The sequence below is a fragment of the Tachypleus tridentatus genome, chromosome 9, assembly GCF_004210375.1.
Source record: "Tachypleus tridentatus isolate NWPU-2018 chromosome 9, ASM421037v1, whole genome shotgun sequence".
Classification (NCBI taxonomy): domain Eukaryota; kingdom Metazoa; phylum Arthropoda; class Merostomata; order Xiphosura; family Limulidae; genus Tachypleus; species Tachypleus tridentatus.
Window position 1 is genome coordinate 142768879 of NC_134833.1, and position 25233 is coordinate 142794111.

The 25233-nt window shown below is 35.4% G+C and overlaps 1 protein-coding gene across 1 annotated transcript in view; it reads left to right on the forward strand.

The window, feature by feature from the left end:
• The first annotated feature begins 537 nt into the window (after positions 1–537).
• Positions 538–25233, forward strand: part of LOC143226554 (XK-related protein 4-like) — a 204651-nt gene continuing 179955 nt past the window's right edge. Inside the window, exon 1 of the mRNA XM_076457668.1 lies at positions 538–1476. Within this exon, the coding sequence (XP_076313783.1) occupies position 1476 (1 nt within the window). The 5' untranslated portion in view covers positions 538–1475. The remainder of the gene's footprint in view (positions 1477–25233) is intronic.

Sequence of the window (25233 nt, forward strand, 5' to 3'; positions counted from 1 at the left end):
TATATTTACGAAGAAAGTGAAAGTTTGTATACATATATGTACGTGTGTGTGTGTATGTGCTTCACGTTTGTAATTGTTTGTATTTGACGCTTGAACTTTGTACATTGTCCATTGTAGCTGTGACGCGACTGACAAATCAGAGGTGGTTGTGGATCTTTCGTGGAAAAAATTTGCCTTGTCTGTGCTGTGACAGTGAAAAGACGGTTTTCACTCCGAGATAAATTTGATTTTTTTTTATTCAGACTCATTTTTATAACGGACGGAATCTCCGTAGATAGTAGTCGTTGAAGAAATAAAGTTAGTTGTCAATATGTTAGTTTATAACAAGCACCATCAAACTACACTCGGAAGTCATCCGGGTTTTTATTTTATGTGCGTGAACCTGGGACTTGAAGAGACAGAAAGAAAGGTTGAAAGAGGAAGGAAGCTGAACAAGAAGGCGAGGAACAAATTTTTGAAAAAACCCATAATTCCATGCAAAGCGAGGACTTGACTGAAAGCTGTGTACAAAAATCAATAGAAAGACTGGCAGCTGTAGGAGGCCGAACAGCAGCACGAGCTCACACGCACGGTCGCCGCTCTAGACGCACATTGGTGTCAGGCCTGACTTGACACCATAGCTTCGGCACACAGCAAAGAGAGGTTAGGCCCGGACGACAACGGAATTCCTCGTCGATATCTTAATGTTAAGATATGTACTGTTCTGGGTGTCAGAAGAGAGAAACTAGCTGACATAGAGTTAGCTTATCTTTGAATGTTGACGTGACGTAAGTACACACAGACTGTAATATAAGTAAATATATTCGCCTACGTCAAACTGGAGAGTTGGTTGGACCGATTAAGTACTACTTCTTTCTTACCTGAATGTGTGAACCCAACGTCTAATTCATTTCGAAATGTGTATAATGTTGCTAAATTTGATACGGTTACAAAATTCTCTGTCTCACAAACACATATATAGTTTCCTTTCAAGTTTTCACCTTGTCCTGAAAGAAAAGGTTGGAATCTTTAAGAGCTATAATAAAGGCTGGTCAAGTTCGCTATAAATAAGGACTTAACGTGTTAGTCAACTTACTATAACAGACACAGGTTCGCCTCAACATGTCACTCTCACTCTGATTTGGATGTGTTGCATATTTAGTTGAATCTGATTCGAAGAGTGACGTTTTATTTATTTCTGTAAAGTTTCAAACGAACATTCCTGCAACATGTTTTGGGACTTGAAAAAATGTTCAGATGTCTCTGTGAGGGTTGGAATATTTATGAGATTTTGGATTAAACTTGGGATTTGTTAACGTGAGAGACACGTATAAAACATTTTATCTGAAGCACGTGAAACTTTACACATCGAGGTACTAAACCTACCATCAAAGAGAAATTGAGCATCATCTGTACTGACCAAACACGTGGACATCGGATTAAAACTGACAAGTCAGACCTTCACACAAGGAAGGTATTTTAGTGCTCGTGAACAAAGTAAGTTATATTTTATGTACGTTGGCAATTTCTTATTAGTTAACAATATTGTTAAATGTACACAGAAATAGTGGGTGACTACAGCAAAGATCTCGTTGAGTCCACAACAATAATACCCTTTAACTGACCAGATACTGATGACATGAAACATTTCTCTTGTGGTTAATGACAGTAGTGCTGCTTGTGGTAGTCTTACCTCCAGAAAGTCAGCATCGTACATTTATTTAAAATGGTGATTTTATTCATTTAACAAATCTATTTGTAATAGAATAAACATGATCTTTAGTGTCGTCCATCCAAAAGACTCGTTTGTTTGGGAAGTTCGCCTTAGCCATCTCTAATTATAAACTGAGAACACAACAGTAGAAAGGAATATAGTAAACAGCACGCACCTCCAACTCTTGGGCTACTCTAAGTCGAATAGTGAACCTCGAAATTCGGAGCAACAGGACGTAAATCATAGGCCCTCAGATTCATTGTCCTGGCACCCTAACCAATCAGGCCACGCACGAGCTCAAATTGAAAATAATATCTAGTTTTTTTTGTTTTCGAAATCTTTTTTTCTGCATTAATTGTCAAAAATTAATAGAAGGAAAATAATAATATAATAACGTGTTCGTTACAGTTTTATAGTTTCTCTTGAGATCTTTAATATTTCGTTAATAAACTCCTAGAACAAAGGTTTAGGCAAGTTTAGAAATAAAGTAGGTCGAAGGTTTTGTCTTTGTTGTTGTTGTTTTTTATGCAAATAGCTACACAAAGAGCTACCTGTGCTCTGCCCATCACGGGTATCGAAATCCGGTTTCTAGCAGTATAAGTACGCAGATAGACCACTGTACTAGTAGAGAGTTGGGGGTCAGCTTGAAAGAAAATGATAATTATGAAAAACAACAACAAACAACATCATATTGGTTTCTTTCATGATGTCTGCTAAAAGTCTGAAGACAAATTGACCACGCATTACGAAAGCCATTACTAAAAGTTTCTAAAACTTTATAGATGTCTATAAAAAGAATTCGTTCTTTATAAGCTAGTTGTATACCTCATTTGTGACGTCACGAGATCTAGGGTAACTTTTTTATGGAGTAGGATTACAGATTTGTACGAGGTAAAAAAAGAAACATTATCAAAGAACCACCGAGAGAATAGGTAGAACTGTGTTGAAATCAATAGTAAAACCCTAACAAACAAAATGTTTATTAAACGTTAGATTTTATCGCCAGGTGTCACTTCCATCTGAGTATCTTTTAGATATGTATAGCGCCTAACCTTACACTATTACGTATCCTTTGGTTATGTTTCTTCTGATGAATCCTTTTCAATTGTCTCGTGTGTTTTTTATATCATGACTCACTCTTTTACCATGATACACTGTTTCACTGTGACTCACTCTTTTACTATGATACACTGTTTCACTGTGACTCACTCTTTTACTATGATACACTGTTTCACTGTGACTTACTCTTTTACTATGATACACTGTTTCACTGTGACTCACTCTTTTACTATGATACACTGTTCCACTGTGACTCACTCTTTTACTATGATACACTGTTTCACTGTGACTCACTCTTTTACTATGATACACTGTTTTACTATGACTCACTCTTTTACTATGATACACTGTTTCACTGTGACTCACTCTTTTACTATAATACACTGTTTCACTGTGACTTACTCTTTTACTATGATACACTGTTTCACTGTGACTCACTCTTTTACTATGATACACTGTTCCACTGTGACTCACTCTTTTACTATGATACACTGTTTCACTGTGACTCACTCTTTTACTATGATACACTGTTTTACTATGACTCACTCTTTTACTATGATACACTGTTTCACTGTGACTCACTCTTTTACTATAATACACTGTTTCACTGTGACTTACTCTTTTACTATGATACACTGTTTCACTATGACTCACTCTTTTACCATGATACACTGTTTCACTGTGACTCACTCTTTTACTATAATACACTGTTTCACTGTGACTCACTCTTTTACTATAATACACTGTTTCACTGTGACTCACTCTTTTACTATGATACACTGTTTCACTGTGACTCACTCTTTTCCTATGATACACTGTTTCACTGTGACTCACTCTTTTACTATGATACACTGATTCACTGTGACTCACTCTTTTACTATGATACACTGCCTCACTATGACTCACTCTTTTCATGACGACGCACGCTTTTACTGTGAGAGGCCTTTTTATTATTGTGACTCACTCTTTCCGTGATGATGCACTCTTCATTACGATGCACTCTTTCGTCCTGACTCATTCTTTTTTACGGTGACACAGTATTTTGCCACGATGCGCTTTTCTCTGTGGTGCGTTCTTCCCCTGGCAAGTACTGTTTCAATGTGATACAAATTTTCAATGCAACCTGCTGTTTCTTCAAGTTGTAATTTTACCATCTGTAACGTGGCTTTTCTCTGTGATGACTCTTTCATCTCTTTCACTGTGACACACCTTTTTAACTAGAAACGGTCTTGACTTGATATCGAAGTTCGCGGAGGTTTATTTATCGTTTCTTCGCGTGAACCGATTAAGGTTTGTTTGAGACACAAGTTGCTGATTGGTTAAAATGTAGATATCGATACAGAACGAAAAAGAAACGAGAGAGTCTCAGCACTGTAAACAAAATAAGGAACTTCATCTATCTGGAAATATATAGTTTAAAAGAGTTGTGTCATATTACGTGTATGTGAATATGTAATGAATCACAAGCTTATACAATTCTTAAAGTTTTGTCACAAGCATTCATTTTGATAAACACATAAAGTCAGAAATAAATTTAGTTTTCAACTTACTTGAGCAACTGTTCTAATATATATAATAATACAGACCCATAGGTAAGTAAACTATTTGAACTGCATATTTTTAACATAATGTTCACAAAGCTAGTTTGATGAGTGCTTTAGAAACTGTGATGTAACTTTAGTGTTGCATAAGGTTGTGTTATTGATGAGGGCTTTAGAAACTGTGATGTAACTCAAATGTTACATAAGGTTGTGTTAGGGTTAAGTAATTGTGGTTTAACTCCGATGTTGAATAACATTGTACATATCGACGACTGGCTTAAGAATTGTGACCGTACTGTTTGTATTTGTAATAAGATTAACTGCTGTATCATTCAGTTTTGTAACGTTAGAAAGCGCTGTTTGCCAGTAGGTACTTAGAACGCAACATTCTACAACATTTTTAACCTACTTCATCAGTTCCCACCTATCTATCTGTCTGTGAATTACTGGATGTTTCCGTAGTTCGACAGAAGAGTGATGTTTTATTTAGTTATCAAGTTTATAATTGTCAGTGTGATAAACAGGAAAGGGGTCGTGACCTCACTTTGTTTCCAGGTTAATCATAACAAGCTTTTCCGGCCTATCAATACATTCCTAAACTTTCATCCGTCCACTAATGATGTAGATAAATGTTCGGTTATTAGTGCATTGACTGTTATGTCCCGAAGCTATTTGTTCTAGAAACTTGAAGCGATATTGAGGAAAGCGGAAGATGACACAAGCAACAAAACGCCATGTTCTATATTAATTACGGTATAGCGGCTAAGCCTAAAACTAAACACGACTGTTATTTATATCCTACGTTGTTAAACGTGTAACTGCTTATTGCTTGTTGAACACTTTTCTTTTAGAAGAAACCTGTTCTAAAAACAGCATTAACTGATTATATTTTGGTGTAAGATAACAGTTTTCGTTCTTTAAATGTTATCCTTCTTGGGTAGATGTAAAGATGTTGATATTATTTTCAAACTCAATAGCACTTTTATGGTGATGAGAAACTGATTTGAAGCAAAAATATATCTCAAGATGGTTTGTATGAGTATTAATACTATAATGAAAATAAACAGGAGAACAACGTTTTGGCCTTCTTAGGTCATCTTTAGGTTAACAAAGAGAGTTTTCAAACACTCTTTGTTGACCTGAAGATCACCTAAAAAGGTCGAAACGTTGTTCTTTACTTTATTTTAATAAAAGTTTTAATACCCATACCAGCCATCTTTAGATACATCGATAGCACTTTATAGAATAAATGAGATACATGAAGTGGTCAAACACTCCAAGATTCAGACTTGGTCGTTCTTAAATTAAAAGGCTGACAGTCTGTTGTAGGTCCATTTCACTACTTATCTACTTAAATATAATAGTACTGCGTGTTGTAGATCCATGTAACTACTTTGTAGGGTGTAGATGAATCATCACCAAAACTTGTCAAAGTTTTTATAATTCATATGCATTTAATACTAAGAGAATAAATAGTTTTTAAATAAAATTACATAGATTTATATGTGATTATTAATTTAACACTTACCGTAAACAGGTTGTGCGTATTTCTCATAAGCTAAAAACAAATTACTGATGGAAAAAATAGTGTGCCGTATGTAGTTATGGAAAAAATAGGTGACAAGTCCTTCTTATACCACTGAATCTAACTCCTTAACAGCGTGTCGCCCTCAAGCAAAAAGTATTTTTTTATTTTACTTCATCACCAAAAGTATGAAAGTCAAAGTAGAACATTTTCCACCATTCATTTTTTGCCCAGTCTTTTGCAGTCAACGTTAAATGGAATGTAACTAAAACTAATAATTAATGGGTTGAAGAAGTGATGTTTGAACTTAAAATAATTTGTTGTTAGGCTTAAACATATTTTCTCACCATATAATTGTGTAATACATTATTCATTCCCTCCCCTCCAAAGGCTCAGCGTTAAGCCTTAAAGTTTATAATGTTAGAAATCGGCTTTCGAGAAGGACACATCACAGACAGCCTTCTTTTGTACCTTCGCGCTTAACAACAAACGAAGAAAAACAAACTAAACCTGTGATACTTTATGTTATCTTTACAGTATCAAAAAGTAAAAATATACTGCAGTTAAATGAAAAGGCGACTATAAATCACTCATTTAAAAATTGAAAATTATTTTTAAACCTAATTAACCATAATATAATTATTACTTGTTAACCAGAAAAAATTAAAATATCACTACGCTGTGAGCAGAACTCAACAACGCTAGTTTTTTTGAAAAGTAGATATCAAATATTATTTGGAAAGAACAATAAGGCTTAGTGTAAAATATTTAATAAAAAACAAAACTCAAACATTACACTTTTTCATAAGCGTAACATTACCACTTTAACAAAGTATCCAAACAGCATAATTTGACAAGTAAATAGAATTCAACCAAATACGTTTTTATAATAAAACAAACTTTAAAAATATCTCTTATTAATAAATTTATCGTATTAACAGACTTGACTTTAAACAATGCAACTTGATAATAAAATAAAACTTAAACAATACAACTTATTAACACATCCCACTTTAAACAATACAACTTATTAACACATCTCGCTTTAAACAATACAACTTAATAATAAAATTCTAAAATATGCTAGTTAACACTGAAAACTTGTCTTTAAAAATTAAAACAGATACAAAGATACAACCCAAACAAATCTGCTTGCTAAAAGAAACAAAACCTCAAGTATTACTACCTATTAACATAATTTCTGTATGGTACTTTGAGGAGAGAAGTTAAAGCTAAAATGTGAAAAGATACGGAACCATGCTTGAAACAGTAACAATGACATGAGATTGGCGTATCATTATGTTGGTTACAACTTGACTCCCGGCCATAAAATATCATAGAATATTATTCTTTTCATTTTCTCAGAAACCTCGTCTGTCAAAATTTGCATATATGTAATTATAGTTTCCAGAAAATATATATATATATATAATGTATTAATAATCAGTTTTCTGCGGTAAAAATATTTAGGCTCATTCATTTAGCATTGTCATTCCTATTTTATTCTTCTAACTTTTGTTATTCAGAGAAAAGGAGTATTTTCTTCTTAGTCACTAGACTAAGACAATCCCCCTTGGGGACAGTAGTAAGTTTACAGACTTACAATGTTAAAATGCAAGGTTCGATTCCCCGCAGTAGACACAGCAGATAGTTCAATGTGGCTTTGCGCTAAAATACACAGATACGGTGCTGTGATTGTTATTGTTAAAGTCTTTATTTCACAGTTGACTTTCAGCATTCTGGTTTCACAATGATTGCTATCATAGAAACAGTGTTGGACAAAGATTTCTCCTAACAATAACATTGGCCCGGCATGGCCAGGTGGTTAAGGCACTCGACTCGTAATCCGAGGGTCGCGGGTTCGAATTCTCGTCACACCAAACATGCTCGCCCTTTCAGCCGTGGGGACGTTATAATGTTACAGTCAATCCCACTATTTATTGGTAAAAGAGCAGCACAAGAGTTCCCTCTCGTCTTATACTGCTAAATTAGGGACGGATAACGCAGATAGCTGTCGAGTAGCTTTGCGCGAAATTCAAACCAAACCTTAATGCAAACGTTTATGTCCTTGGAATTTATACAACTTTGTAGGTTGGTGAGGTGTTATAAGATGGGCATAAAAAGTCTCGATTTACTTTCTTTCGGTTGTAAAGGAAGACTAGATGAAATACACGTGAAAATATTTAGGGCTTGAAATGAATACAGAGCAGTAACGAATTGGTATTTTGTTGTGTTAGAGAAAGGTCTGTCATGGCTAGGTAGTTAAAGTGCTCGACTAACTGTGGGAGTCGCGGGTTCGAATCCCCGTCACACCAAACATGTTCACCCTTTCAGCTGTAAGGAAGCTATGATGTGGCGGTCAATCATACTATTCGTTGGTAAAAAAAAGTGTCCCAAGAATGGCGGTGGATCATAATGACTAACTAGTTGCCTTCCCTTTAGTCGTACACTGCTAAATTAGGGACAGCTAGCGCAGATAGCCCTCGTGTCGCTTTATGTTAAATTAAAAACCAAAATAATAACATTAGTAGTACTGCTGTTTTGTCCCTTCTGATACTCTGTAGTATTATACTGAAATCCGAGAATACGCTGCACTGATTACTTTTATGATTAATAAATATCTATAGTATTTGGCTACATAACGTTTATCCCGTCTTCCGATTACAACATGTGTAAAGTTCATATTATGTGATCTAATATTTGCTTTACGTTAGAGATTAATTTTGTTTGTTTTCTGAATTTCGCGCAAAGCTACTCAAGGGCTATCTGCGCTAGCCGTTCCTAATTTAACAGTATAAGACTAGAGGGAAGACAGCTAGTCATCACCATCCGCCGCCAACTCTTGGGTTACTCTTTTACCAACGGATAGTGGGACTGACCGTAACATTATAACACCCCCACTGCTGAAAGGGTGAGCATGTTTTGGTGCGACGGGGATTCGAACCCGTGATCCTCGGATTACGAGTCGAACGCCTTAACCTCCTGGCCATGCCGGGCCAGTTAGTGGATAGACTTATGATTAATAAAGATGAGAAGATCTTAAGTTCTAGAAGTCATACTACCAAGCACACTTGCCTTTCCAGCTATATGTGCATTATAAGAGAAACAGTTAATTACACCGTTAAGAGGTATAAGAGTAATTGCTCGAGGCGACGAATTTCGCTGACTGGCCGTCTTCCCTCTTGTTCGCAGCTCAATACTAGAGGCGACAATATCTGTACCATATGATTTTCTGAGCTGTTTTTCTTATCCTAGTGTGTGCATAAGGTGGAAAAACAAACGCACTTTTGATACATATGTAAATATGTAAAGAATATTTCGATATTGTAGAATTTAAATTCCGTATTCGTCGGCGATTTCAAAATTATAATTTATTTAAAGGCATTTGTTTTTAATGGTTTGCCGAAAATAAGTGAGTTTGAATGATTTTGGGTCTGTTTAGGAAAAACTGTATTCTTTGTCTCACCCTTGGGCTAACAAGGAAGTACAGCTGAGCTGGTGGAGATTATTGGAATACAGGGGTGTTTTGGTGGAAATGCAAAATACTTCCATCTCGATGCTCCACTCTAACAAGAAAGGAAATTAAAATTATAGGTTTGTTTACTATTGAGGCGAAACCTTTAAAGTAAAGTTTAAGGTAGTAATAATAAGAAGAAAAAAAATAACACTTATACCAAAACAATGACAAGATGAGAGGAAATCCTCTCCCAATATACTACAAATACAAGAAACACAAAAATCAAACAGCAAAAAGAATCAATATTAGATAAGTTCAATAGCCAATTGATACTCAAAACGTAAAGTAGAGATCTTAAAAAAAATTCAAGCACAGCCATAAAGGCGTTCTAATAACGGAGTTCTTACCAAAAAGTTAAAAATATGTAAGAACTAATTTTTCTCTACTATTGAATGGAGCGTAGCAGGTAAACTTTTTTAGAAATGTAAGCAAGGAATAAATCTCCCACCCTCCCCCTCTAAATGCCCTTGTGAAATAAGCAAACATTTTGACTGTAATAAAACAGCCCCGCGTTGCTCCAGGGGAGGCTTTTTTAATCTTTGGGCACAGCAGTTATTGCAAAAGTTCTGCAGTACAAATGACCGAATGCAATATGTTTAAGTACTACATCGGTAGCTCGTAGCCAGATGGATGAGCCGAACGGAAAGCAGGATGTTCCCCCTTTAGGAAAAATAAGAAAACAGAGTTCGAGATGAATATCAGCTCTTACGCTGCTGCACTGACACAGGCGTACATTAGCGGGTCTCGTCCCTTGGCTTGTACGATAATACATAAAATCGATTATGCTGAAAGTTTGAGCGAAAGCAATATACAGCTTTCCACGCCAACAATGACTCTAATCGGTCCTGAGATTGTAGGAAAATGTCTGAAGAAAAGCGACCGTCACATGTGTTGCGAACACAAGTATGTTGTTCTTAGTCAACTAAGATATCACATAGATCTAATCCCAGCTTGTATCGTCTCGCTAGAGCGGTGGGCGTCATAATCAGCAGGAATGACCAAACTCAACAGACCTCTTCTTATTCTTCTCTATTCCTGACGTCCAGAATTTTCACAAAGCCCATCAATTTCCCGCTGGTCGACACAACAAGGGCCTGTGATGTCCACCACCATACTCTTCTTTTCGATGATCTGAGAAACTAGCGAACTTTGATTGAGTTATGAAAGAGGTTGGCTGTTTTGTCAGCAGCTGGTCGTAGCACTTTAGGTGGATAAGAAAGGAGGATTATCGGCACACCCATCACTTCGTGGAGAAAGAGGGAATAAAACATAGTATATTAAAACGTCATATTTTACAGGAATAAAAAAACGTGTGACTTACAGAATATTAATTATTTCATAAGGCATATTTAGCAATTAACTGAGCTTCCTTAGAAACGATAAAATATTCGAGAAAACTGGTGGCCTTTCGAATCTCATAAGGTGCGCAATAGCTTCAAATAAATCCAAAGTAATGTATAGAAAGTGGTCGTCACATGATTAAAAAGCCATTAAACATATATTAAGTAGAATACGTTATATAAAAATACATTAAAACGGTTTTGAATACGCAAATCAGCAAGTCGTTTAACAATCACAGACGATATAAATTTACGGTGGAATAAAATGTATCAGAACTGCATTTTGAATTTATTTGACGTTACGTAAATAGGTAGCGTGATACCACCGAAAATTAATTACTCTTGGGAAGACTATGTAACAGTTGTTTCCAACGAAAACATTCATACACTCAAGTCTTAAAGATGTGATGAGACCAAGGACTTAAAATTCCCATGAGTAGTATAGTCATTGCTCTTAAGAAAGGTGGAAAACAAAGAAATGTGTATTAACTTGGGGACCCAGGACCATTTAAAGAAAGCCCTGCAAAAATCACTACACTGAAAAAAGGTAAGAATGTACAAGCACAAAAATTAGTGGTAAAGACCAGCCGTATACTTATCCTAGATAAAAGTATGCAACATAACCAAAAAGGATCTCTGTCCGGAAGAGCGGCACAAGTCACGTATTCACGAGCTGCTTTTACGACATATCTGTTCCACAGTCGCATACCTTAAGCAGAGGGAGAGTGAAACGAGTACTCGTTCTATTCCATGAAAAAGGTACTAGGAAACTGCCCTCCCCTTACAATAAATGACTTATGGAAAGCATGTAGAGAAGAGTTTTATACTTTTGATATTACAACCTTGCAAATGATTCTTATGCAATAGAAATTACACTAAAGGGCTATTGTCAAGTGCATGGCCGTCAGACAGAGCATGCCTGTCGTGGCAACATGGGCTGTAACAATTTGACGAGACGACTCCAGCAATGTTTTGATACGACGCAAGGTACCTGTGTAGTAGTAAGGTCAAAGGAGAAAGAAGTATGATAATCACAAATAAACGAATAACGTCTCGTGAAATGCACACTGAATAACTTGTAACTAGAACCATAGGTGGAAAATGGTCGTCTTACGAGGAACACAGATGCATACCGTTATATTAAGTACACTTTCTGCAGTAGCGTAGTTTCATGCGAATGATCGAACTTGGTGTACCACGTTTAGATAAGAAACATCTGAGTGACTGGTAGGATACTATTAGTACCTCGAGATTGTACTTCAGTTGAAGAAAATGTTTGAAATTCTATGTACACATAACGGCGTTCTAATACCTCACTAAGTACGTATCAGCAAATTCTCTTCATATGAATAGAAAAGCAGATAGAAACGTTTAGACGAATCTCAGTACTCTCTCATATTGACTGTTTCCATAGAAACCAAAAACATGTGAGGTAATGATGCATGCAACATTTCCAACTCTAACAAGTGAAGCTATCCAAGTCGTAACAGTTTGTTATACTTCTCCTATGCTAAAGTGATTTCATTGTTGTGAAGGACGGAAGCAATGTTTATTTGATGTGAAATACAACTAGACAGTTTAATCGTGTGTAGTGTGCACTCTACAGGCACGTAGGGAAACTGGGTGCAGTTGCCAAGGGGAAGTAATACGCCTAGCTTAAGCACATAGAGTCACACACTTATACATTAAATATATCCGTCTGTGTATATGTGTGTATATATATAAGAGAAATTCATAACAGTCACAATAAGCGATTTTTTTCAATTAATATATAACAAATCCTGAAACCTAGTTTCAGTATTTTAAGTATGACAATAGATTAGAGTAGATTTCCAATTGCACATTTAACTCTTATACACTAGGCCCAGCATAGCCAGGTGGTTAAGGTCGCAGGTTCGAATCCCCGTAACACCAAATATGTTCGCCCTTTCAGTCATGGGGCGTTATAATGTTGGTAAAAGAGCAGCCCAAGAGTTGGCAATGAGCGGTGATGACTGGTTTTACACTACTAAATTAGGAATGGTTAACGCAGATAGCTATTGTGTAGTTTTACGTGAAATTAAAAACAGACAAACAAACTATTTCTGCTTATGCTTTTTTCGAAATGAAGGTAAAAGGTAAATGTATTTTTAGTACCATCTGTGGGGAAATTATATATTTTTTGTTTAAAACATATAAACATTTTTTATTTAAGCGATAGAGCAGTGCGATACTGTTGCTGTTTATAATTTTAAATGTTTATCAAACACGGAGAACGTATTTGATGCACTAGGCGTGGCTTAAATACTGGCGTGACGGTTTGTCTATCCGAAGGTTCATGGCTCGTGGCCCGTTGCTACAGAAACGCAGATGGAACCGTGGTTGCACTATAAGAGTGATTGACAAGTCTCATTATTCTGTTAGTCTAACCTAAAGGTTGGTTGTGGGTGTGGACGTTGCTGAGAAGCTGCCTTGAATCTGTTCTGTTATGTGGAAAACTATTAATGGTTATACGCGGATAGCTTCGCGCGAAAATTCTAAAACAAGTAAATAAACGTTTTATCACTTTTAAAAATTCTCTAAATACACGTGTGTGTATGTGTTTTTTAACTTAATCCATTAGACTGATCCATACGTAGGATGATCCTGAGAAATTCGATGAGTTGACACGATACTTGAGAAAGCAAGTTATATACACATTGTTTGTTATGGGATGTGATAAACGAAATGAACAGGTTTTTGGTATCACTGTATTTTTAAAATGTATTTCACGACAAAAATAACACTGTAATTTTTTTTTTCTGAGCTCAAAGTTCGGTCATTAGCGTCGAGAACAATAAAGTAAATCGAAGACTGATCTAGAGGGGCGTTTCCCTCAGAAAGAGCGGATGTGACGTTCATTAATCATGGGCTGCGGGATTGGATGTTCTTAATCCACGTCACGAAAACTACTTTGCGAAGTCTCAAAATTGTATGAGCTGAATTCATTATCGTGAAACAAAAAAATCACAATGTTTGTTTCTTGTCCATTCGTTCACTCATCATATTTATTTGTTTTGTTTAAGTGACAATCTGTATTATGTCCACTGCCAGAGATGAACCCAGAAATTTAGTGTTATATGGTGTCAAATTTACCTTTGAACTAAAGCGTGTGCGTCTGTGAAGGAGGGAAGGGCATTTAATCTTCTTTATATGTCTGTATGTCCGTCTGTGCTGCTTACCACTAAAGTTATTTAGATGGAGCTTATAAAAATAAATAACGTCCATTATTTCCTTATGTAATAAGATTTAGGATTCATTTAATCCTTTATAATGTATTTTTTGTCTTCAATTCCAACCATTGTAATGGAGGGCTAATCTGTCATTTTTTGTTGCCATGCAATCATGTTGAGATATAAAGCCTGTTTCACAGGGAACTTATACATTACAATCAACGCTACGAATAGATTTGTTTATGAATTTCACGCAAAGCTACACGAGGGCAAGCTGCGCTAGCCGTTTCTAATTTAGAAGTGTAAGACTAGAGGGAAGGCAGCTAGTCATTACCACCCACCGCCAACTCTTGGGCTACTCTTTTATCAACGAATAATGAGATTAACTGTACCTTTGTAACACTCCCAAGATTGAAAGGGTGAGCATGTTTGGCATGACGTGGTTTAGAACCCGCAGTCCTGGGATTGCAAGTCTAATGCCTTAACCACATGGCCGTGCCGGGCCTTCAGAAGTAGGACAGAAATGAATTACATTTTGATGATACAACTTACGTAGAAAAATTATAAATCGAAGTTAACACAAGATATAAATATTCATATGGGCATTTTTTGTACGTGTAATATTAAGGTAGTAATAAATTAAGATTTCGGTGTTGATCATCGAGTGTCCTGCTTCTTGTACAATTTTGATTAAGAATTTCAAATGTTAGTAGGATTTTTCTTTTCATTTTACGAGAAAAATTCAGTTACGGTAATAATAATAAAAACGTGTAACATAACGTCTAGTCTTTCCGTTATTTCTTTGAGTCGTATTAGTATTTGTTCTTGTAAAAAAGAAAGTTCTCCACGTCGGCAATTATCTGGCGTTTCTAGTTAAGTGTAAGCGCTAATTAAACCGTCTTTTCGAGCTTTTTTGTATAAGTTCGTGCAGTATTGGTTATTCGGAGTAAGCAAGGATAGAATAGGTGTTTTTTTTAGATCGATTGTGGTCAAGTTGTAGAAAAATCTGAACCATAGCCTTCATTAAAGTCTCGGTTTTAAAGCCATTTCTGCCGATTAGTTGCACCGAGGGACCACCTGGCTATCCATAAAAATGTCCTCTAAAAAGGCACTGAGAAACATTTAAAGAAAGGGTTGCTGTACCTAACTCGTAGAACTAGGACCAATTAATTCTTTCCGTCTTCATATTATCAGTTGTTCAATATTAACTTCAATGGAGTTCTTACAAGAGTAATTTCACAAAATATTTCTTGGGAAGCATTCGCGCACACACACGTCTGTAACGTGTGCTGACAACAATCTCATTAAGATAATTATTTATTAAACTGACATGAAAGACTGAAATATAATGAAGTTTGATTAACAAAGACGTGTGCAAGAAACTGTAAACATCACGTTGTTTATGAACTGTTATATCTCTAATGAAAACTTAGACAAAAATGGGCTTTGATTTAACAACACTTAAGCCTGTTCCTCATTTTTGTGATACACAATACTATACGTAATCGAATTAGGGATAATTAGTTCTTTCATGCGTTGTTTTCTTCATATCTAGTACGTGTTAGAAGACTAATCTGTTAACAAAAACCTGATGTAACATGTGTTAAGTAATCTATTAATAAAAACCTGATGCAGTATGTGTTACATAATCTATTAATGAAAACCTGGTAAAATATGTTACATAATCTATTGACGAAATCCTGGTGCAACATGAGTTGCATAATATATTAAAGAAACCTGGTGCAACATGTGTTACATAATCTGTTGACGACAACCTGGTAAAACATGTTACATAATCTATTGACGAGAACCTAGTGTAACATATGTTGCATAATATATTAAAGAAACCTGGTGCAACATGTGTTACATAATCTGTTGACGACAACCTGGTAAAACATGTTACATAATCTATTGACGAGAACCTAGTGTAACATATGTTGCATAATATATTAAAGAAACCTGGTGCAACATGTGTTACATAATCTGTTGACGACAACCTGGTAAAACATGTTACATAATCTATCGACGAGAACCTAGTGCAACATGTGTTGCATAATATATTAAAGAAACCTGGTGCAACATGTGTTACATAATCTGTTGACGAAAACCTAATGCAATATGAGTTATACAATCTGATAATGACAAACTAATGCCACACGTGTTAATAATATGCTAAAAGTAAAATCATGCAACATGTATTACATAGTACCAAAATCACCCGCCTTAGTTCCTGGGGCCTTTCCTGGAATTTTATGACAGTTCTACAATAGTGTACTCATGCGTGACATTCAGTAATGTTCACGATCTGTGAGAAAAAGGATTTTATTGAAATTTTAATTTAAAAATGAGCTATTGTTAAACAGTAGGTTTTATTAAAATATTTTTTACAGACACAGTTGCCAGTGAAAGTGCCTTGCTTTTTTGTTGCAACACTTATAAGATTTTCACTAAAGAAAAGGAAGTAATTTTTAAGTATATTTGAAACTTATTCCTCTTGTGTCATATTTTTTTTGGCCCAGCATGGCCAAGCGTGTTAAGGCGTTCGACTCGTAATCTGAGGGTCGCGGGTTCACATCCCCATCGCGTCAAACGTGCTCGCTCTTTCAGCTGTGGGGGCATAATAATGTGACGGTCAATCCACTATTCGTTGGTAAAAGAGTAGCCCAAGAGTTGGCTGTGGGTGGTGATGACTAGCTGCCTTTCCTCTAGTCTTACACTGCTAAATTAGGGACGGCTAACGCAGATGGCCTTCGAGTAGCTTTGCGCGAAATTCAAAAACAAATTAATTGTCTTTTTTTTTTTGTTAAACCTGAAATATGTAATTTTTGTGGGAATTTTAATTGCTTTATCTGTTGCTCAGCTATAAAAATACCACCTACATGTAAAAATGTCAGTCAGTTATGACTGGTGCTGTAATTTCTTATATACGAGTTTCGAACGTAGAAATCGCAAGCTCCATTTTAATAAGATTGCTAGTGACTACCAGATGCAACAATGTTTTATCTAAGTTAATAATTCAAATATTTGAACTACCAGGTACTCGTATTAACCATAATACTTCAAATAGTCTTCACATGTTATGAACGACATTGATAAGTTTTATTACTTGACTTTACTGGTTAAAAACAAAAATTTTAACAATCTTCACAATATTTAGTTACAGGAGTTTTATATCATTTAGCTCATATTTTTAATTTGCTTTATAAATGCTTTATATTTAGCGACCTCCGAAAACAAGTATCTGGTACAAAACGATTGGAGTAGTAGAATTGACGTATCTGTACTTAATTTAAAATGTCTTTTGAAATCACAACTTGTGTTCACGAATGTATCCATGAGAGTAATTATACAATGATTTTTAATAATGTATGTATATGTTTACAACCTTACAAAATATAAGGTTTTGAATTAAGTATTAAGATTTTTAATTAAAGGTTTTATCATAATTTTTTCTATCAGAATGTTAACTATCCAAATCAGTGCAATTTTAATTTTAAGATTCAAAAGATTTTTATGCATCAGAAAATTTTCAAGTTCACATATGACCTCTTTATAACCTCCAGATAATTATGAACTGGTTTTATAAACTTTATCTGTTGTTTTCACTATCGAATCAGAATCTCTCTACGTGTTCGGTAATTTGACCGATATCGTAACCACCTTAAAACATTAAGAAATAAATATAAATTATGCTTCTTTCGGTTTATAATGACTACAGATTATAACTCAAAAACACAAATGTTAAGTCTAAGTAACTTAAATGTCATAACGTCATACATTTATATATACTTATTATTTTTATTATACTCACCTTTCAGCACTGCTAGCTAACAACACAGAAGTTATAATGATGCGGCTCACGTGAGCTCATGTTACCTCATCCAAGAATATAAAACTAACCTGTCTCAGCTGTGTTTTAGTGAACTGATAATAATATTTTGTAAATATTATTTTTCAAATTTCAGTTATAATACATTATTAATATTTAAACACAAGTTCTTAAGCTTATTTTTCTTAAAAGAACAATAAGTAAATAAATATAGTAAACAATTATATCTTCTAGTTACAACTACCTTTGTACTCAGTTGCAGCTTGCTGTACGTTGCTAAGCCTTTTAAAATTTCGTACTTGGAGGATGTAAAATGAAATAATTTTTAAGGTTTTATATATGCATTTAAAGTAATCAAAATACAATTAGTAACTACATCGATACCATAGAATTCTACTAGAATTTATCTAGCTTAATAACTAAACTATATCTGAGTCTAAAAATACGATATTTCGATCAGACTAAAGACTCATCCTATCTTCTCAAAGTCGTGTTTTGAAAGAAAGAGATGACAACATGGCATTTTACAATGCCTGAGAAAACCACCAGGGGAACATTCTGAGCTTTCGATTGATTATTCACGTGTCATACGCAGAGGTAAGTATAAATAAAGCGTATTTCCAAAAATGGAAAGAGGTAAGCGGGCCCACTGTGTTTCAATTGGTACATGAGAAATATCTCAGCAAATAGAAAAGAAAGGAGATTATTACTTTTTATTCTAGCTTCCAAATATCCGTTATTTGAGTTTGTAATTCCTACAAAATTATAGGCTTTGTATTTTGGCATCACAAAAGATCTAATTTGAACTAGTGCTGCATACCACGTGATAGACAAAATTCAACGTTTGGGTGTTATTTTACATTTATATTATGAAAAGTAAGAAATTAACTAATATATAGCACTCAAATTTGTATCATAATCTATGGTTTGATACCAAATATATAAACATAAATTTATAATATTCAATCAAATTTTGAATGCAAGTCAACAAACAAGATAACATGGCCTTTGACCATAGACCATAGGAAAACACGTCTCAGTAGGAAATTAGTTCATTTCTCTCCCTAAAAACTCGGCAGTAAATCTGAAGACTTATAACGCTAAAAACTTAGTTCTGGTACCCGTGGTGGGCATAGTACAGGTAAGCTTGCATGCTTGGTAAATTATACACAGTTTGCAGTAGAATGAATTATTAGATGGAAGGAAATATTAGATTAGGAGCAGAAATCAAGGAAGCAAGATAAAAAATAAATGGAGTTAGGGTAAATGTTGATTAGGACAATTATAAGAGTCAGAGTGTTAGGCTTACCAAGTTACACCGAAGTAAGACAAAATGTTAATATTACACATTCGAGCATCAGCCTCTAATAAATTTCAATCTTTGACTGCTTGTTTCGAGGGACAAAGTGAATAAGAAGTCTACATAGGGAATATACAAATAAATGTATTTATAATGGGAAGCATAGAAAGTCTAGTATTACATTTTACCACCAGGTGCTGAAGTACAGAACATTACAGATCGGTACTTACTGGTACCAAACAACATTCTCTTTGGTAGTACATATAGAAACAAATAGTGTTGGAACCGGTAAGCTAGAAGAGCTACTTGAGAAATGTAAAAGTATTCTTTTAAAGGCTTAGAGACAAAAGTAGAAATGTGGCCCCTTTGGGAAGTGCTCCTCTGGTTAGATGCGGAAATGAAATACTTGGCAGGAACCAAAGCTTACAGTAACAGAAGTATTGGTTGGACTTGTGGTGCAGTTTTAGGGCAAGTGTGAATTATATCCTAAAAATATGGTTCACTTAAGCGAACTGAGGGAGCTATACAGATATTTGTTAAAGATAGCTCAAGCTAAACTTGCAAAGTGGCAAGAGAACCATGGCAATGAATAGTTTGGGAAAAGGATATTTATAGAAGAAAGAGTTTTAATATTACTTTTATAGATACGTCTCTCAGATTTCAAGATAAACACGGAATATTTAGAAATAAGCTTATTTATTGCAGGCAGATTTAGAAACAAAATGGATGAGTACAAACTCTAGTTGAAGTAGGAGACAATGATATAATGGTGTTCACTGAAATTTGGTTAGATTTGGAAAATACCGATAAGAAGAATTATTTTCAAATTATAGAATACAAATTATTGTGATAGAACTTTTAAAAGATATGGTGGTCATGCTTCATATAAGGGGTAATCTGTTGCCTGTTGGTATTGAAAGCATAAAAAATGGTATTCACGAGACTAAATCTACAGGGCATAAAAAACAAAGGGGTTGCAAAGGTCAAATGTTTTTAACTTGCTATTGTTATAGAACACGGGGGTTCAAGTGTAAAAAAGTTTGGAATTGGCTATTATTATAGACCAAGGGGGAGAAATTTAAAGGTAAAACTTTTTTAATTGGTCATTGTTATAGACCACCTAATCGAACAGATGAGATCAATGACAAATCGTATAATTAGATAAGCATTGTTCTTAACAGATAACTAATAGGAGGATCTAGTTTTATACACACTGGCTGGGACTGTGTGAAGTCAAATAATGACGTATATAGTGGGAGGATCTAATTTTAGACACACTGGCTGGGACTGTGTGAAGTCAAATAATGACGGATATAGTGGGAGGATCTAATTTTAGACGCACTGGCTGGGACTGTGTGAAGTCAAATAATGAAGGATATAGTGGGGGGATCTAATTTTAGACACACTGGCTGGGACTGTATGATGTCAAATAGTGAGGATATAATGGGAGGATCTAGTTTTAGACACACTTGCTGGGACTGTGTGATGTCAAATAGTGACGGATATAGTGGAGGATCTAATATTAGTCACACTAGCTAGGACTGTGTGAAGTCAAATAGTGACGGATATAGTGGAAGGATATAAGAAGTATACATAGTGAATATACAAATAAATTTATTTATAATGGGAAGCATAGAAAGTCTAGTATTACATTTTACCACCAGGTGCTGAAGTAGAGAACATTACAGATTGGTACTTACTGGTACCAAACAACATTCTCTTTTGTAGTACATTGGCTGGGAGTGTATGAAGTCAAATAATGACGGATATAGTAGGAGGGTCTAATTTTAGACACACTGGTTGGGACTGTATGATGTCAAATAGTGACGGATATAATGGGAGGATCTAGTTTTAGGCGCATTGACTAGGACTGTATGAAGTCAAATAGTAACAGCTAGAGAGTTACTGAAACGACTCAGAACTGTTACCTCCTGTAATGACTCATTGCTGGCAGTGGTAGAAGCGGAGACTGAATAGAACTTTAACAGGGAAATGTATGATTGCCTGAAAAATAAGGAGAGCATTTATATTTTTTAGTAGATGCGCAGCGACCAAAGGGTTCTCTGTTGTCCTTATAATATGGTATGTCATAACGCTATAATAATTTAAGATAGCATTCTGACGTCACTTTGTCTCAAATTGTATTGTGATGCTTTAACACGATAATGTAGTTTATTATTTAAAATCGGTCTTCAGTCTAGACTGATTTTCTTCACATTTCCGTAAGGGACTAACTAAGAAAAATGAATAGAAAAACGTCTGCAATAAAAGATGTTTTGAATCATTTTTGTTAGGCTTAAAAATTCTTACGTTTCGTCAACTTGGATGCGTTGTATTCAGTGTCAAAAGTGTCTAGTTATATGTGTAGAAAAAGCGACCCAGAGAATCTGACACCTACTAAAACTTTTCTTAGTTGTCCTCAGAATCTGATCAGTGTAGATCTATCGAAATTCTTGAAGATAAATTAACAGTTTATTTTTGTGGGCAAAGTGGAAATCCTAAAAATATATCTTAAGTTGTCAATATTAGTCGTTATCCACATGTGTACAAGTTCTATATTTTTAGGTAAGCTATGTAAAAACGTAAAACAGGTATTTGCGACATAATGCTGGAAATATCATTCAGTTTAACCAGTCCCGTTTTTTGCAATACTAAAATCCCTGGTTCAGTTCCTGCTGCTGAACAGATCTCAGATAGCCCATTGTGTTAGCTTTCGCTGAAAGAAAATTCGCAACACACAAAACTATAAATTTGTTTCAGATGATAACGCAAAGCTATGTGAGCATAGCCGTCCCAGATTTTGAGTTTAAAAACTGAAAGGAAGGCAGCTAGTAAATATGAGTCCCTGAATAATCTTTAGCTACGCTTATCTCATCACATAGAGTGACTTTACCGTCACTCTTATAACACACTCATGGCCTCAAAGTACGGAGTTTCTTCGACATACTGCAATTAATTGCGAACTAGAATCATCGAATTCACAATTCGGGAACGATAATCATCAAACCAGGCGCAGTCCAAATTCCACGAAAGTAAACTGTTTATAAATCGAGAAGCTTTACGTACAACAACGTTCTAGAATGTTAGCTGTTATTACTGTTTCAACACAAAGCTAGTCAAGCCATGGAAAATCGAACTCATGGTTTTAGCAAAGTAAGTCCATAAATTTAATGTTGACCCAAAGTGCAGAATAAAAATCCATTGTGAAAGCGTATCGCTAGTTACTTGTCTACATATCTGTCTATTGAAAAATCTGTATATTTACTTCAACTATCCCAGCTACTGTCCCATAAATACTATGTTACTTTTTCTCTCTCTCCCATACAGTTCCCGTGTTCATTATACTACATTAACGTGAGCATTAAAAGAACCATTTTTTTCATCTCTTAGTTATCTGTTTGTCATTATTACAATGCATATAAACAATATGACGCTTGTATCCAGAGCAGTAAGTCCGGTCATTCTGTGAAAAGCCATCTATAAAAATCTCCAATCTCACCGGCCCACTACCCCAGTAATGTGATATTTAAACTAATGTCACGTGATCAACCATCCTTTTTTTTTCCGTAATGATAAAACATTTTAACCAAATGATAACATTAGTTTAAGCTTCGTTTTGACGAACAAGTTCCTGCAGGGTGATCTACAGCTGTTCTTCTATCATATGGTTTTCTTGCATGCAATCCTCGAATGTTTGACTCATACCAAATCATCATTCATTATTATTTTACGCTTTCAGATCCACATGTCTGTTGATGACGTCACACCGTGTACTTATGGAAAGTCATCTGCATGGCATCACAAACGGGCAGTTTCATTTGACATCTAGTACAATTTTTCTTCGAGGGAGAAATCAGTTTGCACAACGAAACTTTCAAAGGGTTGTAACAACTTCTCTGCTATTAATTAGAACATTACCGTAAATTTGCTAGAATGGACAACCACAGATTATAAAAATAAGCAGTCTCATTCCTTGTAGCCTCTCCCCTCCCAAGTGACACAGCACAATATCTGTATATTTACAACATTAGAAGGTGTGTTTTAGAGGGCAAAGCACAGATGGTCTGTTGCATCTCTTTTTTTTTCCTCAACTACATACAAACTCTTCCCCTATTAATAGTTTTACCAGAAATACAGACACTATGCTAAATAAAATAGCGGTCTTAGCTCAACAAATAAACCTGAATATTCTTTAAAGAAATGTGTGAAAATTAAAGGATAAAACATTGCGAACTTTAATACCGTGCCCTGGAGAAAAAATAATAATTCGCTCGAAATAAATTAATATTCAGGATTTGATTCCCCTTAGTGAACCAAGCAGATAGCTCAGTATGATAAACAACAAATAAACCTTATGGAGACGTATAAAATCTGGTTTGTTTGGTTTGATTTAAATTTCACGCAAAGCTACACGAGGGCTATCTGCGCTAGCCTTCCCTAATTTAGCAAAGTTAAACTAGACTGAAGGCAACAAGTCATCACCACTCAACGCCAACGCTTGGGCTACTCTTTTGCCCACGAATAGCGGGATTAACCGTCACATTATAACTCCCTCACGGCTGAAAAGGCGAGCATGTTTGGTGTTACAGGGATTCGAACCCGCGACCCTCGGATTGCAAGTCGAGTGCCTTAACCACCAGGCTATGCCAGGCCTCGTATATAATCTACTTACTTTGTGCCTAAAAATACAATTATTAAACAAGCAACGAAGCAAATACTTTCAACAATGCAAGAACAAGGATAAGCCACTTAGTCTAATCTCATTAGCTAACGTTATTTTCTTGGCATTTAAATACAACAATCGCATATTTCATTGTACTTCATAGCATGTAGTATAGATTGTTATAACGTAGTCTGGTTGTTAGGTCACTTGACTCCCGACCTGCATGTTTCAAATTTAAATCCCGTTCTCGAATATGCTTGCTCTTTTAACCCTGGTGGTTAGTCCTACTTTTCATTGGTAATAGAGCAGCCCAAGATCTGACAATGGATGGAGATGACTACCTGCTTTCCCTTTAGGCTATTGCTTCTAAATTAGGGACGACTAGCGCAGATAGCCCTCAGGTGGTTTTGTACAAAGATCAACAAATAACCACGATTCTTGAGGCACTAATTTTCAACATTTTATAATAGACTTCGATCTACGTATGATTTTCAGCATCATTCATCCAATAACTATTTCTGTTTCATTAGACACAAGAAGTAGAAACTCAAAACCCACTTGATATGTTATTGAATGTTCTAAAACTTGTAGTATTTTGTTGTATCACACAACTCAACACCCTTGTCTGCCACGTGTAGCGTTGCACGTGCCTAACAACAGAAACAATAGGCATGGTTAACTAGACTTGGACCAATATTTCGTGCTCTAAATACACAAAGAGTTCTAAATTTATGCTTCAATACGCCAGTTTATGTCTTTAATAAGTCACCCAGGCAATCAGTTTATTTTATCAGCGTGTTATATTCACAATAAGCTTTTAACAGATACAACGGAACGATTATACGATTTTAATCTGCAAACATAAATGAAATAACCTAATACTCTATAAACCGTAAAGTTCGTGTTCTGTCGGTCGTGAAGTGTGTTATTCATCTATAAGTTCAGAAAATATATTCCCAACAACGAAACATTTTCTCCTTTAAATACCTTAAGCTAAAATTCGTGCTGTATTTCTATTTGTTACGAATTGTGTTATTCGCCTAAAAAAATTGTTCAGGAAATGTATCCATAGCAATAAACAAAATTATCTCTTGAAACAAGAAACGATTGTTTGTTTTCTTTAGAATTTCGCACAAAGCTACACGAGGGCTGTCTGCTCTAGCCGTCCCTAATTTAGTAGTGTAAGACTAGAGGTTATCCGAGGGCTGCAAGTTCGAATCCCCATCACACCAAACATGCTCGCCCTTTCAGTCGAGAGCGCGTTATGAAGTTACGGTCAATCCCACTATTCGTTGTAAAATAGTATCCCACGGGTTTGCGGTGAGTGGTAATGACTAGTTGCCCTTCCTCTAGTCTTATACTGATAAATTATGGACGGCCAGCGCAGATAGCTCTCGTATAACTTTGCGCGAAATTCAAAAATAATCTTCACATCGATACCACATACGTTTAGGCTGTCACAGTTCGTGTTTTAAAGGTTTCGGTCTTTGTGTGTGTTGCGTAAAAAGCTGGCCACACCTGTTTTTTCATACCATTTTAAGAATAATTATATTCTACAAGATTCTTAAGATATCT